The sequence below is a fragment of the Arctopsyche grandis genome, chromosome 1, assembly GCF_051622035.1.
Source record: "Arctopsyche grandis isolate Sample6627 chromosome 1, ASM5162203v2, whole genome shotgun sequence".
Taxonomy (NCBI): Eukaryota; Metazoa; Arthropoda; class Insecta; order Trichoptera; family Hydropsychidae; genus Arctopsyche; species Arctopsyche grandis.
This window is the reverse complement of record NC_135355.1, coordinates 8,834,975-8,854,334: the sequence shown is the minus strand read 5'-3', so window position 1 is coordinate 8,854,334 and position 19,360 is coordinate 8,834,975. Positions and strand designations below refer to the sequence as shown.

General features: G+C 33.2%; 1 protein-coding gene across 2 annotated transcripts in view; it reads right to left on the bottom strand.

Moving 5' to 3' along the window:
• Positions 1–448: 448 nt before the first annotated feature.
• The window catches only part of LOC143915450 (uncharacterized), a 68,732-nt gene continuing 49,820 nt past the window's right edge, over positions 449–19,360 (bottom strand). Inside the window, exons 3-6 of one of the 2 annotated variants that reach the window (XM_077436122.1) lie at positions 3,185–3,353; positions 2,779–2,993; positions 2,520–2,708; positions 449–2,410 (exon numbers count right to left, since the gene is read on the bottom strand). In XM_077436122.1, coding sequence (XP_077292248.1) covers positions 1,923–2,410; positions 2,520–2,708; positions 2,779–2,993; positions 3,185–3,353 — 1,061 coding nt within the window. In that variant the 3' untranslated portion in view covers positions 449–1,922. Of the gene's footprint in view, positions 2,411–2,504; positions 2,709–2,778; positions 2,994–3,184; positions 3,354–19,360 lie in introns of both variants that reach the window. The other variant, XM_077436114.1, reaches the window with a different exon arrangement.

Genomic DNA, 19,360 nt, shown 5'->3' with positions numbered 1-19,360 from the left:
TGCCATTGTATCTGGAGCGCAAAGGTGATTCTAGGAACTCTACAATTTGTTTAAATTGCTATTAGTGCTGTTATGGACCCTGTTTACATATTCATAAAATTATTTGTGTTATTTAATCTGTATTCTGGCATTGATTTTTCAGTGTTGAAAAAGATGTTGATTATTTTGGAAATTTGATGGAGGATTAACTGATTTTATTCTAAATATTTTAGATTTGTGGACTAAAATCGTGTGAAAACCTGATACTAAACTTCATCGTGCAATCATGTCAAAATTTGAGAACTGGATTCGATGGGTGAATAGATTATAACTGAAATTTCTAGCACCAGTCGAATTCAGTGCTTAAATCAGACAATCATCAATACAAAACGAATTTTGAAATATTTTGCTATATGTGTTTTAATTATTATAAAAGAAAATTGAAAATATAATAATAAAATTTCATGTTAAGATCATTTCTTTTATTTGAATCATATATTTATATATACATACATAAGTGCACATTTTGTTGATATAATAACAAAATGATTTACCAACAACCCCACTATGAGGTAAAATTATCATAAGCGTTTTAGTATACATAACTTTAACTATACATAGTTTTGTTGAATTCAAAAACATAATTAAATATTATCCTAATGGAAAATATGAGATATTAATTAGAAAAATGACATTGAAAATATTTGGGTAAATACAATACGAGAATTTCTTTAATAATTTAAATTAAAATATCTAGAGATAATCAAATTAAAAAAAAAAAAAATGTATGTTATGTATTTACAGTAACATAAAAGAAGCAAGGATTTTTCAATTAAAACTACACATATTTAAAATTAAGGAATTATAACTAATAGTGGTTCGACATCAAGTTGTCCTATTTGATTTCAAATATTTACAGTGCATTTAAAATAGCGAATGGTACAAATATTAAATTGTAATAATAAATTATACAAATAATCTTAATTAAAAATATTCAGGTAAACGTGTACACATACAATAATATCGTGATAACGAAGAGAGTGAGAAAATAATTTTTACAGTTGGGTGAATCAAATATAAAACTGCCTAAATATGTATATACACATACATATGTAAACATATGTACATATATATTTATAGTGTGCAATGTGTAATTTTATAGAAAAGGCCACATTTTGGTCACTAATCACACATAATGGGCAACCATACATAATAATAAACTCTTCATAAGGAAGATGAGGCACACCCAACGTTATTTTACATTTAACTACCAATGTTTTCATATTTGTAAAAAAATATACTTTGGATAGTTGAGAAATAATTGAAAAAAATAATATAATCTAGTGAAATAAACAGCAAAAAATCAAAACTTATGATGTAACTTGTTTTAATAGTAATTAATGCATATTATTTTTGATCGAATTTAAGGAAATGTAAAAACGTTGTTCTTTCAATAAGAACAGAATTGATCTAAATTTACCAGACTAGTATATATTAGGAAATAAATTTGAGGTGAATGCAAAATTAACAAATACATACATACATGTGTATAATATTAGAGCAATATATTTACAAATATAAATTGTCTTATACTAAACGTAAATTAGTACTGATTGATTGGCGGCATTTTACAAAGCTATTAAAACTACGCAGAGAGCTAAAAAAGTGTGCCTTATAAATATCATTCTTCTTTCAGAAGTATACTAGTGCAGAATTTTAAATATTATACTTATTTTGTACAGGAAGTCATAGTTAAGAATTTCTGTATTAAAATGAAGTCCAAAAAGCTATGCACGTGACTTAATATAATACTTAAAAATAAGCACATGTATTTATGGGACTTTAATTTTAAGTTAAGACAACACTTTTTCAACAGATTATGTTTAAATGCATAATATATACAAAGTTTATTTACTTAAATAAATATTGAATGTGAAATTATTTTAAATAACTATGCCTCTCGAATGTTTTTTGTCATGATTCGAATTAGCTAAATCTTTTCTATCATCTAAATTCGCAAACGACGGATTCTTCTGAATGTTATCTGAAGTTTTTGACACTTCCGGTTTTTGAATATTCTCTTGCAGTTTCTTCCAAGTGTCACCAAGGGCTTTTGCAAAGTGATCGTCCACAGTGAGACCTTCCGATTCATCCACGTCCATTTTACAGTCTTCTTCATCACTTTTGTCCTCCTTCACTGCAGTCTTTGAATCTGTTGTGTCTTTGGTTGCATTAGGATTCAAAAACTTAGAACATGGGTCGCTCGGAAACCGGATAGGGCTGCTGCCTCGATCTTTAGTAGCGACCTTTTGAGTTTTTCCATTTGCAATACCGTTGCCTTCTTTATTCTTTCCGAAAAGTGACATGTAGTCAGCACCCAGCGACCGTCGGAAATGCTCGTCAATGACAGGATCACACATCGACATTGATCCTGTAAATAAAAATCATGTAATGTTACGATATGTGCTTCGAATTATTAAATTTATTTTAAATAAGGAGGCATTCAGTATTTTGAAAATACTGACCTGGTATATATTCACCTTTTGCAGCAATCGGTGGAGATGTAGGAGTCGTGGAAACACTATTGTTTGTAGCTTGAGTAATAACACTAGGTCTATAAAGAAGACTGTTACTTATTGACTGTGAATAAGATGGTGGTGAACTTCTCATTTTTACACTCATGTCCAAGGGTGTTTCGGTATATTCCGGTGGTTTCAACGATGAAGTATCTGAAGACATAATTCACATATAAAAGTCGCACTATATTAATATGTAGATTTTTGATAGATTAAATCTTACTTTTATGGGATAAGAATGAAGTGGGTTTCTTTGAAGTTGGACTATCAGGGTCAGAATTAATTTTGTCGTCGTAATTAGACAGATCACTATCGCTGTGATGAAGATTATTGTCTCCACTTCTTGTTCGACTTATCGGCTCCAAGTGGACTTTTGACAAAGACTTGTCGTTGAATGATTGTGACCTTAATGCCTTGTTGCCGACCAAGTTTGTTTCTCTGTAAAAAAATATTTTCAGCTAGGGTTAATTCGAAATATAGATAAGTGACTATGTAAAATATTCTTTTCTACTTCAATGTAAATCTTAATATGACTTTGTTTTTTATTCTTAAATCTCATTATGTTTCTATATAAAATATGATATTGAGAATAATTTGAAGTGAATAAAACGTGTGTGCTTATTAAGAACCTATTTTTATAATCTGGAATCCTAGTGGTACAGCGTCGTTCTCTACGCCACTTGGACGATGACAGCTGTTTTGTGGATGCTGCATCAATTCCAGAAGATACTGTTTCATTACTGCTAGGAGGACTTGCACTTGCATTTGAACCACAAGGTGAATTTCCATTGACACTTTCTGAAAGAAAAAAAAATCAATTATTATTGAAGACGACATGCAAAACAGACCTAACTATTATTATTATATAACTTGCGAGTTTGCTGTTACTTTTTATAAAATAGTTTTCATGTAATCAAAATATTATTTACGTGGGTTGGAGCTTTTTTTTCCATCAAATACACAATTGTAATATATTATATAATACTATCTGCTCTTTAGGAAATTTTTTAATCGATGGATCATTTAAAAACTGTTATGGTAAAAAGTATTCAAAAGTCATAATAATAATTGTACACTTTGCAAAGATATAAATTATTTATGATGCTGATGATTGATCTCGAAGATAAAATCTCAACGGGTGTTCCGACGTGGCTTTCCCGAGGCAATAATAAATAATAAATAGAAAAAAAGTAAAACAAGGGAACAGGTTTGTAGCTGGATCTCTCTCTAGCTTGCGATGCTGCTCTATAGACAGACTGGTTGAAGGTCGATCAAGGCCACCTTCCATCCAGGTAAAGGAGCGGCAGTGTTCAATGAACAGAACGGAAGTGACGACAGAGGATACGCCGAACCATGTATGTTTATGCACACGTGGAGTTCGATGAAATTATATTGCTGAAGTTATTAAATGAAACTAAATACTATGAAACTACTTGGGATTATAGGAGCGACAATTTCATTAGAATAGACAGTAAAAATACGATTCAAATAAAGTTCAAACGTCCCAGAAGAACACTCGAAGAAATAAAATTCTTAATATAGTATTAAAATTAAAGATCGTTGGGATAATGCTCGGAATGAATGATGCTAGATTTATAATAAAGCTTTAAACTACTAGAGTGGAGATGATCCATTGCGACCATCTGTATTTGCAGCTAGAGACCAGATCGAATGAGAAACAAATCTCTCGATTTCGAGAGGAGTTATAGGAGAGTTAAGAATTACACAGATTGTATTGTTTTGTGAACAAAGAATCATCTCTCGGCGGACAACTTGCTAGTCTCTAAGACTTTGTTGAAGGCGATAAGACCAATGTATGCAGTTAGACGGGGCATGCCTAATGTGACCATTTATTTTTGTCCTCAAAACGGGACATCTACCAATTTTTACGTAATAGTATGTGTATTCAAGAAAACGCGTCTTTTTTCATAGTTTTTATTTATTAATAAAAAGACCAGGAATCATTAATAACAAAAATTGTATTGATAACTGGCTTAACTCGATAAAATAAACGAATTTTTGTTATTAATACACAAGAATAGTCGAAATATGATTTTTCTAAGTGGAATTTTATTTAATTCTCATATAAAGACAATTTAATATATTATCCCTATTAATTCAATTCAGATTCGTGTAAATACAAGTAAATACTAGTACGAGCTTTTAGCTCGCAATTTTACCGATTTAAAATTCAGCACACTTCCAATGAACCCTTTTAAACGAAAACAAAAAATTGTGTGGCCAGAACACTATCCCAATAAATATGTTTCAATAGAAAAAAACTCAATATAAAATAGTATTAACAGTGGGAAAAAATCCCAAGTGAAAATACGTAATTTTGATACCCGCTCACATTTCCATACATGTTTTCTGGTCACGCAACTAGTCGGCCGATAAAGTTGCACGGTGTGGCCCGAGTCTAACAAACTGCTAAGGCAGACAAATAGAAAAACATATCTGCCGACTAGTTTGCCGCGAAATCTCAACGTTCAGGGGAACTTTCAATATTTATTTCCAAATGTATATATCAAACACATGGCAATAGGAAGACAATAGACCTAAAATTGTACAGAAAGCAAACCCTCACTTCAGTGTGACTTTAAAAACGAAAAACGGAATATCAACGACCTGCAACCCCAGAGCAAAAAGAAACGACATTAAAAAGAATTCTAATTTGTGTTCTGTGCGCAGACTGGTTACAAATAATTGTAATAAGTCTGCGTACAATAGCTGATTCTTATTAGTAATTACGCACTCTAATAAGTTATTACTTATTATGCAGGAGTCATCAATGGAGTTAGTACCCACGTCATTCACATTATCATCAACTATTGACAAAAATATTCCCAGCAAAACTGTCTATCGTTTTCCCCTGTTTTGTGACTAGCGCAATCTAGTTACCAGAAAAAGGTTTAAGTATTGCAACTGAGGTACATAAGATGAGAATGATTCGGTGACTATTTCGCGATGTCATACACGTCGCTAAAATATCGATCACATAATATCTGGCATTCGAAAACTCCACCCACCGAGAGACACAATATCAATATATACATTTTATATTTTACCGTATACATATGTATGTTTATAAAAAGTTGCGACCAAACGGTATAGCCATGCAGACACATACATACATACATGTACGGATGTAAATATATTCGCAAGAATTTCTCGAGATATTTATTGAATCCGGCGTTGACATGCCGACTGTCGGATTCCATTCCTTTCTCTCCATTGGGTGCTTTGAGAATTCTGAGAATTTCGTGCAAAAAGTTTCGTTCACGTCTTGTAAGCGCGCGCGTTCAAAGCTCGGTCGGCACTCGTATCATTCAACACGGGAATTCGCACACATATGTATGTACATTACATACATATGTATAATACAAATAAAAATAAACTAAAGATTGACATACGCACATTTTTCAAATAAAAAATATTTATTTATTTCTATGAAAATTGTGATTTCAATATACAATGCATATCACGAGACAATTTTCTATTGAACGATTCGATAATAAGAATACACAGATTTTCACACGCGTGTGTGTATGCGTCCATTATGAGAACGCTTTGCGGTTTTCATATTCTGCAGTCGTAAATAATAACTGATATTGTTTACTTCGAAATCATTTTTCCCGGTAGGTGAACACATTTCAGAGATCCATGCACATAATTAAAATATTTATTCTCTGCAAGAATTTATAAGTGGATGTTTGATATTTTCAGAAAAGCTTAAGGCGTACCTAAGGAAAATTTGATTCCAGGATTTGAATATGAGTGTACGTACGGCGGTAAATCTCTGAGCATTTAGCGCCATTTATTAAAAATTTATTTAATTAATTAATGTTTTCTATTGGTGTGTAATGTAGCATACATTTGTATGTACTTTCGAAAAAAATATTATACCACATTATTTCATTATGCTAAATACATTCAACTTCAATACATGAGCCGTTATATTTGAAAGTGGCGGAAGTCCAATTTTCAGTTCCAAAAACACTTTCTGTTTGACTTCTTTTAATTCAATATGTTCAGAATCTCTGAAAAGCAGAATAAACACATTATAGGCCACTAGTATTTTTAAAAATATTGTTTAACGCAAAACTAAATATAAGTAAAGAAAAGTGGACTTACATATACCACTTTCAAATATAACGGCTCATATGAGCCTTTATATTTGAAAGTGGCATAAGTCCACTTTTCTTCATTTCGAAAAATACTTCGCAAAACATTAAACAAGAATGTATGTATAATGTTTTACATTTAACAATATTTAAAAATACTGGTGGTCTATACGTTTATTCTGCTTTTCCGAGATTCTGAACATATCGAATTAAAGTAAGTGATGAAAATTTGTGAATTAAGTCAAACAGAAAGTGTTTTTGGAACTAAAAATTGGACTTCGACCACTTTTAAATATAACGGCTCATATGTTTGTATGTAATAATTTGTATACAAGTAAAGAGGTCATAATTTGAAATTCAATTAATTTCAGTTTAATATTAGGTAAATTTTCAGCCTTAATTACCGATATAAAAAAATCAGTTGGAAAAGTTTTTTTGTATAATATATTTTGGCCATAATACATAAATTTTAACCTTGTTTTTCCATAAGCCACGGTTGCCATAGTGTGACGTTGAATTTCGGTGATTTGGGTGGCTCCATGGGAAATTGTGGAAAATCACTGATATAGTAAGGTTTATTTGTCAATAACACTAAGTATGGAGACAATTCCATACTACGTAAAAGTAATAACACAATACTCCAAAACACGAGAACACGAATCAGAACAACAATTTAACTGCTATAAACACTCGGTTATCAATTTATCATTCACGACACTGCGCAGAAAAGAAATTGAAGTATGTAAAGTAGATTAATGTTGAAGCTGAGGTGCCTTTCGACGTCCCCACCCAGGTAAAGCTCAGCGCCGACTAAACAAAAGTCAAACATTAGGAAGGAACAAATGAGAAGGAAAAAATGAGCACGAAAAAGAGGAGAGCATCGTCGAGGATGCACCAGAGATCGGCAACCTTTTCTCAAAGATGATAAAAATCACAATCTGTGCTTCAAACAATCGGCATTTTTTGATGTTTGCAAAAAATCTAAATAATAATAATGAATCATAAAATAAATAAGATGAGAAGAAAAATTAATCTTAAGCCGATTAAGTTTAATAGCTTATACCCTCGCTTAATCGAATATTGGTATTATCTCGGTTTAATCTTATTAGACAACATAAGACAATGAATTTACTATATTACGGAAATCTATTTATATGGAGATCGGATCAATCACGCGCAGTGGTGTAGTGCTAAATAAAAAATAACCAGGTTGGTGTTTCATTTTTACGACCCTCCCCCCGCTTCCATAATGTATCCTCTTCAACATCTTTGATTTTACAAAACCCGTGTTTGTGTGTCAACAGCAACATTTGCTTTTAGCAATACTAAAACCATGTATAAATATGTAAACCTATCAAATTTTAACATGTGAATTTAGAGATGACTATTCATTTAAGCCGAGTTCCCTCATTTTATTTTATCTATCCTCAAGTACGTATGGTCAATAGTTCAAAGAATGTTTTCTTTCGAAATTTTGGGTGGTTTTAGATTTAAAAGCCAATAAATTTTATTAACCCATTTTTGCCCAGTGTTCCAATATTGGAACATTTAGTATTTTTACCCCCACTCCATTATGCATGACGCAATAAAAGTTTAGATTGCATCAGTCTACAGTTAGCAAGTGTGGGGGATCGTTTCGTGTAGTATTCGTGTAGTACCTGTGGGAGTGAGCAATGTTTTTTTATTTGCATCAAATACGTTCAACAGAAAATATCATCTGACAAGTAAGTTTACACATTTTTATAACACATTTATTACATATTGACCATATTTATTATAATCTCTAATTGTTATAGATTCGTTATGTGTATTACTTTTTTAATTTTTCCATATGTAACTTTTTTATTCACAATATTATCCATGTTCCTAATTTGGAACACTGGGATTATAGCAACATTGAATTTTTTTTCCTCAGATTTTTAACAACATCAGAGATGGAAGAAATTGTTGAAGAATTGTTGGGTACGGCTATAGAAGAACAATAATGAAACAATCCAGAAAATATAAAGTTATTACTTGCAATTTAGAAGAAATATAGTGCAACTGTACTTAAAAATTAACGGAAATCCCGTAAAAGGGGGAGGAAAGCCAAAATCTTCAAAAGAATTATCTAGCAGGGTGCCTTTCAATATTCGATATGATCGGCTAGATCATTGGACGATTCCAGCTGATAAAGAAAATCGATGTGCACTTTGTAAAAAAACATGCCACAAAATGTTTTGAAAAATGTGGTGTAAATTTGTATGAAGGATGTTTTAAAACCTTCCATTTTCGTTAATTCATGTATATATATTACATATATTTACATAACTTGACTATCTATGTAAACTATTTTATAAAGTTGCTTGTGTTGAAATAAACTTTATTTTTTAATTTAGTTTTATAACGCTACCTCGTTGTATTCCCAGTGTTCCAAATTTGGAACATCTCGAAAAACTCGTATAAAACCAATACGAATGCAATAAAAAAAGAAAAAAAAAAATGTTATGTATCATATAACATTATGATTTGTTGAAATTATTATAAATTTTGAGGAAAAAAAAATTCGGGCAAAAATGGGTTCGTCTTTTAAGTTTTGAATGTGCTCAGATTACTATTCGATTGTGGTCATCGAATGTTAGAACGAGGGTCTGCTCACAATATTTGGAATACAAAATTTTAGTCAAAATACTTTTTAATTGTACTCGAAACACAATATTTATATCAATCAAAGTGCCAGGGCGGAGACCTGGCCGGACTACACCACTTATCACGCGTGTGCACAATAACCACATTTATAATATGTACATTGGTTTATTTATTTTTTTGATTAAAACATATTTATGAACTTAAAGGGCACAATGACAACGGTCGATGTTCTGCGTAGGTTTTTGCAATTTAACGCTGATCGCTCACGTCAAATATGTCGATGGTTTTTCGTTGCAATTCTCCATATTCTTGGGTGATTTTTTTTTAACCATGTGAGTTGACAGGGAGACATCAGTGATGGATACCGATGCGACATTAGTTCCATATTGTAATATTTTCAAACGAATTAAAAAGTATTCGTCTCTGCAAATCCGGTCGACCCCCTATGCTTCAATATAATTTATCGGCTCCAAATATTATTACTATTGGTAATATTAAAATAATAATACAAAATGTGAATTTTAGCTCATCTGCCCTAAAGGCACTGCAGGTGGAAAGGTTATTTACACCTGCAATCATACTCCAGAAGTCGATCGACGTTCGGCGTGGCGTGGTCAGGAAAATAATCGGATCGTTTTGTAAGCGTTTCGAAGAAGAGATCGATTTTGATACTAGTTCTAGTTTTCCATTCTGCGAATTCTAAATGCACACTAGGCGAATTAGAAAAACCAAAGAGTTGGGTATGGGATGGAGAGGGAAACGAGCAATTTGTTTCTCCTACCAAACAGGAAAACAGTAATACTATCGACAGATTGCGTCAGAATTGCTCATAGTCAACTAGTCAGAGAAGAAGGTTTATACGAAAAGTTTCTTTTCATGGGCACAAATTTAAAGCCGTCTACGTATAAAGTTTGGTTCGGTGATTATTCCGCAAAAACCGATCTCGCGCACGTCATTAACCCTTCGGGTGCGCAATTAAATTTCATGTAAAGTCATGCAATGTGTCAATTATTCAGTAAAAATTAAAGTTGAAGATATAATTGCAATTTTTTAAATGCTTATAGTTATTCTCTGTTTCAGCTACATTTACATTCAGAATTCAATAAAATTTAATGAAACATTAAAAAAAGGAGGGTGAAATGAAAAAAATGTTTTTAAAAAAATTGTAGTCGCGTTTTTTTATAAGACGTGGGATAAGTCCGCACCTCGCACTTGAGAGCCGTGCACAGTGATTCGGATTTATCCGCACTTCGCATCTAAAGGGTTAAAATCTCGATCGCGGAACATCTGACACCCAGAAACTCCATCAATCGCGAAATATTGTACTAATGAGAACTCGAGTGAAAGTTATTACGTATTCGCGATTTTTGTGGCCACAAATATAATAATTTATCAATCCTTGGTGAAAAATAAAAGGAAACTTGCGAAAATTCGGCAGCTAACATTTTATGTGCAATTCGAAAAAACAAGATTGATTAGTGCTATAAATTTTATTTTGAAATTTACTTTTGTGGCGCTTAAATTTATTCGATGCGTTTAAAGTATGTATGTATGTATGCAGAAGCGCGCGAAAAATGCAAAAGTTTTGGCCGTAAGCGTTAAACCGTTGGGCTGCATCGGTTCTTTTGAACTTTCGGACCGGAGAGAAGTGGAAGCGGGAATACATATTTCATAAAAAAGAATACGTAATGCGGGTGCGAAGTGTATAATTTGGTACGCTGTTATATACATATGTATGTATGTATGTGTATGTAAACAACGATAAATAACCCACCGGGCACAAGAGAGGACTTCTCGCTGAGAAACAATGTGCTACTGGTGTTTATCTACATTCTCAAACATCGTCGTTACGATTTTTTCCTCATGTTGTTTTAATTTTGTTAACCGAATACGTCGAATCGTTCGAAGAGCTCTAATTATCTCGTATTTTAATCGGAAAATATGCACATATATAATATGGTGTCCCGACAAAAGCGCGCAATATTTAATAAAGTAAATTATTTATTCCCATTTTTTTTATTTAAAAAGTATTTTGAAAGCAAAACATACTAATTACGCGAAAAAATCATAAATAAAAGGTCGATCGGAAAGAAAAGCTAGTTATTTATAGCCAACATAAATTTGCAAGTATTTTATTTTATTATTTCTTAATTTTACAATATACATGTACATACACAGTGGTACCTCTACCCACGTGTTAATCCATTAATCGAAGGTGATTTTGCTTGGTATGCTAGAAGCAATGAATCAATGCGAAATCGAAAATAAAATGATAAAATGCTTATTTTTTCATTACTTTATAGTTTTTATTTTTAATATTATAGCGCTTATGACTAGAATACGGATAGCCAAGGTGCCGCTTACTGTTCAATTGTTGTAAATGCTTTGTAAAAAAGGTTCGGCAAAACATTAACAATGCATTTACAACATTTGAACAATAAACGGCACCTTGGTTATCCGGGCTCTTCTTATGACGGCGCGCTTTTGTCGGGGTACTGTACGTTCTAAGGTCTGTTCATACTTAACAGCACTGCACCACTTCAGCACTGCACGGCTTCAGCACTGCACGACTCCGTTTCAAATATGTCATTTTATTACATTTCTATTCATATCTACCTACACGTCGCGGTCACGTCACGTTTACAGCAATTTGGCCGAGTGCAAGGCAAAATCGGCTTACTTATACATTAGAGGCCATGACGATACGGCGCAATATTGCTTACGTCGTATTGTCGAGTACTTGCAATATGAATGCATACACGTGCATTCGTAGCTACGCGTCAGAATACAAGTCAGCAAAAATGTTTCGACGTTTATCGAACGAAAAATTATGTATAATTGCGTTATTGTTGGAAGAAGAAGCTCAAGAAGGCAATAAAAAAGCACGGAGGCGTTTTAATGTGCATCCCATGTTAAAAAATAGAAAAACCGAAGGATAGTTTTGGACACTGTATAAGGAGCTTGTGGATGATGGACAAATTTTTTTTAAATATTTACGTAAAAAAATTATTTTTTTCTTAAATATTTGCGCCAAAACCATGTCGAAAGATTGAACAGCTGTTAACTGTCACTATCGATAATTGGTCCAAAACAGCAAAGCGGCAGAATCATGGCACGTAATTCGCGTGTATATTTCCACGATGGCCAGAAAAACGGATTCGATACGTTGACGGATGTTGCTGAAAGGTATGAACAGGAAATGTCGGGTACTGCTGTAAGCCTGCCGTGGCGTAAACGTGACGGTTGGTATGAATATACCCATACAAAATGTACCAAAGAATACTTTTCGTACGGTCGGATACCTGCTGAAGTCGGTACGTGCTGACTAGGTATGAACAGACCTCAAGTCGTGCGCGCTTATGTCGGAGTGCCATATAATATGGGTTAGTCTAATTTTAGTCTATTTTTGTCAGTATTTAAATAAAGGTCATAAAGGTAATAAATGAAAGGTCAGTATTTATATTAAATGGCCAGTATTTATACTAAACGGCTAGTATCTATCGTTCAGTGTAAATAATAAAAGGTCAGTATTAATGTTAAATGGTAAGTTTCATTTTGACGAATGGCCAGTATTTCTTTTTGGTTGATATCACCATAAGGTTGATACGATATTGATAAATAATTCCATCCAACAGATTTTTATACTGTCCATTTGTTATTTATACTGGCATTTAATAATATAATACTGACCATTTTGTTAATAAAATACTGGCTGTAAACTGATTTATATACTTACTGAAATTGATTAAAATACTGACTATTTAATTTGTTGCCTATTACTATGTATGGATTGTTAATATGTAGAGTTTGGTACCTTTTCCATAGGTATGCAGTTTGAGGAAATTAGGTATGTAATTAAATTAAGTTTTGAACAGTAAAAAACCGTTATATTAGAAAGTGACGGAAGTTCAATTTTCAGTTCCAAAAACAATATTTCTGATTGACTTAATTCACAAATTGCTTTTTTTAAGTCGATGTGTCCAGAATCTCGAAATATAGCAGAATAAACGTATTACAGGCCACCAGTGTTTTAAATATTGTCAACATATAAAATTTTTTGCAAAGTGGATTTATACCACTTTTAAATATATCGGCTCAACTAGTGATGTTGCGATTTGTCTTAAGATTATTAGGGCAACAAATTTCATTGGATAAACGAATTTTTGGTTCAACAAGATTCTCAGAAATCAAATCGAGCGATTTGTTGCTCGATAAATGCAACATTTCTTGTTATGAAACTTTTCAAAGCTCAACAACATGTTTGATGTGGGTACATATGCTAAAATTTTCATTTGGTTAAGGAGATATATGTATGGGTTAAAATATGTACATATAATATTAAGAATATGAAAATAAGAAACATTCAGGTGTATTTGAGAAGTCATCGTTATAAAGAGACAATGTGTGACATAAAAAGATCATACGGTGGCATAAAACAGGTATGGAAAAGGATCGGAGAGGTCTAGAAAGATAATGGTTAGATATTATCAATGATAATATCTAATTTATGATACTAATTTTAAATAGCCTCTTCTTACTTTCATCACAAGCTTTTTATTATTACTGAAAAGGTCGATAGAAGCATGCAGTAATCTGCGACATTGAGATTTCAGCCTCACGAACAGGATGAAATCTCGATTTCTAGTTATCAACGCAAGACGAAGCACAATCTAGGAACTCTAGTGAACGATAATTTTGGGTAAGGTTGTGTTGTCGGTTATTTGGGACTGGTTAATTGGCCCGGTCTGTAGCTCGAGGGCTTTGAGGGTGGGTCGGTTGCGTGATGGAAGAAGGTGGAGATGAGGACCACGAGAAGAAGGCTTCGCCGCGAGCTGACCAACCCAGATTTGTGAGCCAAAAAATTACGGTAGCCGAACAAATTATGGTGGCACGCCATTATTATCATCATCATGCGTTTAGCCCGCGAGAAATTTTTGGGACTGTTCTCGAAACCCCCGACGAGGATATTTATAGGAGTCCATCTTCACAATGCACCATTGTTGATTGTGTTCTTTGACGTTTTTTACTACCCAGGTCGAAGGAAAAAAGGACGGAAGGACACGCGAAAATATTCGTAAGCATGGCGCTAAGGTGGGTGTTTTTTATGAAGTGGATATTAAACCGAAATTTTAAACAAAGCAAAAAATCACAGGTGGAATTTTACTAACTCGATCATAGTATTTCTACATTGGTTTCCTGTTGTTGTCTGAAAGGATTTTGTGGTGTCAATTTTAATATGGAATCGTTCTAGCAATTAAATCCGATAAAATCGGCAAGTACAGTACGACGATTAATCTAGATTTATGTACAGGTATGTATATATAGGGATACTCGTAACTATTGATCTAATGAAGCTCTCAATTATGATTAACCACTTCATCGCCATAAGAGCACCGGTGCGCGCTTCTTCGTATTGACTCGAAATTAATCTTGGTTTCTTTACGGTGACATCTAAAAATATCCTGTGATACTAATGAAATTGAAAAAAAACAATATTTTTCGTTAGTTTGTGATATATTCAAGAGCTGTTTCGTTAGTTTGTGATATATTCAAGAGCTGTTTCGTTAGTTTGTGATATATTCAAGGGTTGGCACTAAACACACATAATAAAATAATCGGATCGGTTTCTACAAACGCATGGCGATTAAGTGGTTATAAAGTTTTAGTGTATAAGCGGAAAATCCCAGCTCCATACAGTTTAAAATCATAATAATATATGTAATACGCGTAATTTTAAGTATTATTCTATATGTCAACCTAAGATTATATTCGGTTTAGTCACAACATTCTAAATGGCACCTAAAAAAAAAATACGCCATGCGATAAGCATTTCAGTAAACAGTACCAAGTTTCGGTGTGGAAGGATTAAAGTTAGACGAATTATCTCCAAAATACACAAACACACATTTTTTTCTGACTCATGAAAACTGAATCTGAGTTCCAATAAGTCGAAATCTCGAAATCGAATTTTCGCATAATCACAAAACTTCATATCATATATTGTTACTACGTACATCACTGGTCGCCACGCGAGCTATATTTGGGCGTAGTTCATTTTTCCAGGATTATCCTATTAGCTTATTTTTTTCTATAGATGTAGTTGACAGGGGTTTTCAATGTTTATTTATATTTATTTGAATAAAATATACAAACAAGTACTATGTATTGTAATAAAATAAATTCATACCAATGTCAATATTTTAGATAAGATTTGTCGTTTCCTTTTTCCGTTCGTTTTTACCTAATTTAGGCCTACATTTACATTTAAGAGCTACAGATTTTATTTAGGCTTGCAACATTTAACGACATTGGTCTGTCCATCCGTAATAAAAATTATTTCCTGTTTTGAACCATTCGGCTTATTTGAGAGTATTATTTTAACATGCCTGCTCGCAGGTAAATAATGTTATATTATTAACGTATCGTTTAGAGAAAAAAATATTTAGTTAACAGTAATTTCATACAAAAATAGTCTCAATGAACAGGTAGAGCAGGTACTAAAATTTCATATTCATTTCTTGACTAGTATTCGTACTTTATTAGTCGAAAAATAAGGTTCATACCCAACATATAAATTACGCCCTAAATGAGCTCACTTAGCGAACACCGACGTATGTAGATAGATAAAGTAAAAATTGTTCCACAAGTGTTGAGATCCTGGAAATATTTTTCCTGCCACTTTGACAGTGATTTTATGATTTCTTAAACAAATAAACTCTATTCACAGAAATCTGAAACAAAAACGTCAGTGAAAATTGAACAATGATATGTAAATATGTAGACATGTTGAAAAATACAAGTAGAATGTATATTTTTTTCGGAAAAGTTTTTATAGTAAACGAATAGTATCCATACAACAATATTATTGTTATTATACGAAATCTTGATGCCTAATTTTAAAAGTTACATATTTCGGATACAAACGTGTCGTGTTGCGTGTGATGGGTGTGGTAGATATCGTGCGCACGTTTATGAATGGATTCCACGAGTTTAAGGGTTATTTTGAGGTTCTCTCAAGGTGGATGGACAGGCTTTGGCGCTGGTTCGTGTTCGATATAATCTCACATGATTCTTTTTTTTTCCTCATCCTTTTCGACCGATTATAACTCCCCTCCATTCAGGCAGAAATCGTTTGATCTCCATTCAAGAAAGTAATGCTGAGTGTACGGTGACCAGTCTTCTTCACGAATCAAGAAACGTCTACTTAATACAACTCCCAATTTAATATCCAATTTCTTGTGATCATATAGGCAGCCAACGTTTACTAGAGCAAATTATGTCATTCACTAGTAATGTAGTAACAAGTGATAAATTAAAGCCCGGACCCAGAGGGTGCCGCGTATTGTTCAAATGTTGTAAATGCATTGTTAAAGGTTTGCCGAACCTTTTTTACAAAGGATTTACAACAACGGAACAATGAGCGGCATCTTGGCTATCCTACCTCTAGTGATAATAATGCAATTGGAGTTACTTGTTTGTTGCTTGTAAGAAAATACAGACGTTACTCATCGAAGTTCATACAGCGGTCCGAAAAGCGTATTTTATGTACCTGCGCCCGTTATGAATGAGATTTTAGGTTCCTTTTTTTTTTAAAGGATGCATAGTATCCTATTGTATTAGTCTACAAAACATTTTGTGCAGTATTGTTCATACAAATATTTTAAAACCCAATTGAGTGTAAAAGCTCACTTCGTGTCCGAAATCCGGTCAGCAGAGACGTTTGCTTCCTTCCGAAAAAAAAGTGTTTGTGAAGATTGAATCGAAGATATTTTTTTATCCTGCATTTCTACGGTATTTTCCAAGTAAGTTAAAGTGTTTATACTTTTAAAATAAATTTATTATTAGTTTAAAATTGCTTGTAAAACTCCCCCTCTGTGTTGTTGTTTTTGTTTTTAGATGGTGGGGAATAAAGATTTATCGAAAGAGAAAATCAGCAGTGTTGTGGCACTATTAAAGACTGGACAGTTTTCTCTTCGGTCTATTGCCAAAAAAGAGCAGATAAGTCATGGTTCTGTGCATAAAATCAGCATCAGGCTGAAAAATAATGATGACCCCACCGTCACCCGGCGGACGAATTGTCGTGGCATTCGAAAATTCAGTCCCCGAATTGATCGAAAAATCGTCGGGGTCGTAAACAGTGATCGGTTTATTACAGCAAGAGGGATAAAAACATCTTTGGGGGAATCGAATATTGATATTTCGGTCAGTACGATCCGACGCCGCCTCGCCGAAGCTGGGTTAAACAGTCGACGTCCAGTAAAAAAACCACTGTTAACCCAAAAAATGCGAAAAGCGAGATTAAATTGGGCTCAACTTCATCAACACTTCACCCTTGACGATTGGAAAACGGTAATTTAATTGGAATAAAATTATTTCTTTACTTTTTTGAATGTACTATAAATTAATCGATTTGTTTCATTTTTTAAGGTTCACTTCTCTGACGAATCGTCGATCTGTATGGTGACACAGACTCACCAATATGTACGTCGACTACCTGATGAGAAGTACAAAGCATCCTGTATCCAAACAAGGGTGAAACATCCGCCTTCATTAATGATTTGGGCCTCCATTAGCGCCCAGGGTCCAGGCCCATTGTATTTTGTTGAAGGGTCTATGAATGCTTTGCAGTACATTAAAGTATTGCAAGACACTTTTTTGCCCTCGATACAAGATAAAATCAACAATGGGGATGCACTTTATTACATGCAGGACAATGCCCCTTGCCATACAGCAAAAAAAGTAAAAAAATTCATGTCCGATCACAATTTACCACTCCTTCCTTGGCCCGGCAATTCCCCTGACCTAAATCCTATTGAAAATGTTTGGAATGTCCTTAAAACTAAATTAAATAAACTCCCTTGTACCAATAAATCAATCCTTAAAGAAAATATAATTTCTGTGTGGCAGGGGGATCCTGAAATAAAATCAACCATTGCGTCTTGTATCGAGAGTATGCCCAAGAGAATAGCAATGTGTCTAAACAATAAGGGTGGACATACAAAATATTAATTATTTTATATATTTTTTGTAATAATATGATAAATAAACGATGTATCATCATTTTAAACACATATTTGTTTTAATTTCACGAACCTACTTCTCACAATAAAGCGATGAATTTAGAATTTGCGTAATCCGCGCGGTGTCCATACTTCGATGAGTAACGTCTGTATATATATACATACATATACATATAAATACGCTATTCCGTGTGTGTGTGTGTGTGTGTGTGTGTGTGTGTGTGTGTGTGTACTAACGGTAGGTGAACATAATAATGAATCGATAAAAAGCCTAAACTTTGTATAAATTCATTCGGAATCGAACCCGCGTACCCTCGCGCGAACACAAATATCCTCTTATAGGTGTACCTGAGTTCAGAGAGTTAGCAACGAAGCCAACGTCAAAATTTCAATTGGCCTTTTTTTTAAACTTTAATTAAAATTGTTTCTTTCTCGCCATTAGAAATACGTAATAATAATTTCATTTAGCGAGGTTTTGAACCATTTTTTTGTTTTTATATTAAACAATTCAACATATATATTTTTAATTAAAATTAATTATATTTTAACGATATTTGAAAAATAAAATCAATTTGAAGTCGCGGACCGCGGATCGAACCCGGGCCGATCTGTTGCTCGACTGTGCTTTAGACCAGTAGACCATTGCGGTTGATAAAGGAAGCGTTCTAAATAGCACATAATTTAATGGCGATCTACATATGCATATATGTAATTTATAATATTCAAGGTTGCGAGGTTAATGACCGGGGTTTGTTTATACATAATTGTGGGTATTAGGTTTTGTAAATTAAACATACATAGCTCATAAACCTTTTTTCTTACGTCATACGATGTAAAAATACGTACTTTTCATATTATCCGATCCCCGATTCCGATTTCGACTTCGATGTTGCATAATTTAATTGGCATAACCGATTCCCGATTTCTGTTTTATTTCCGATTCCAATTAATTATTACTATTCATATTATAACTTTATTTTAAATCGTGTATAAATCGGAAAGCACCCGTTGAAATTTCAACGGGCATAACACT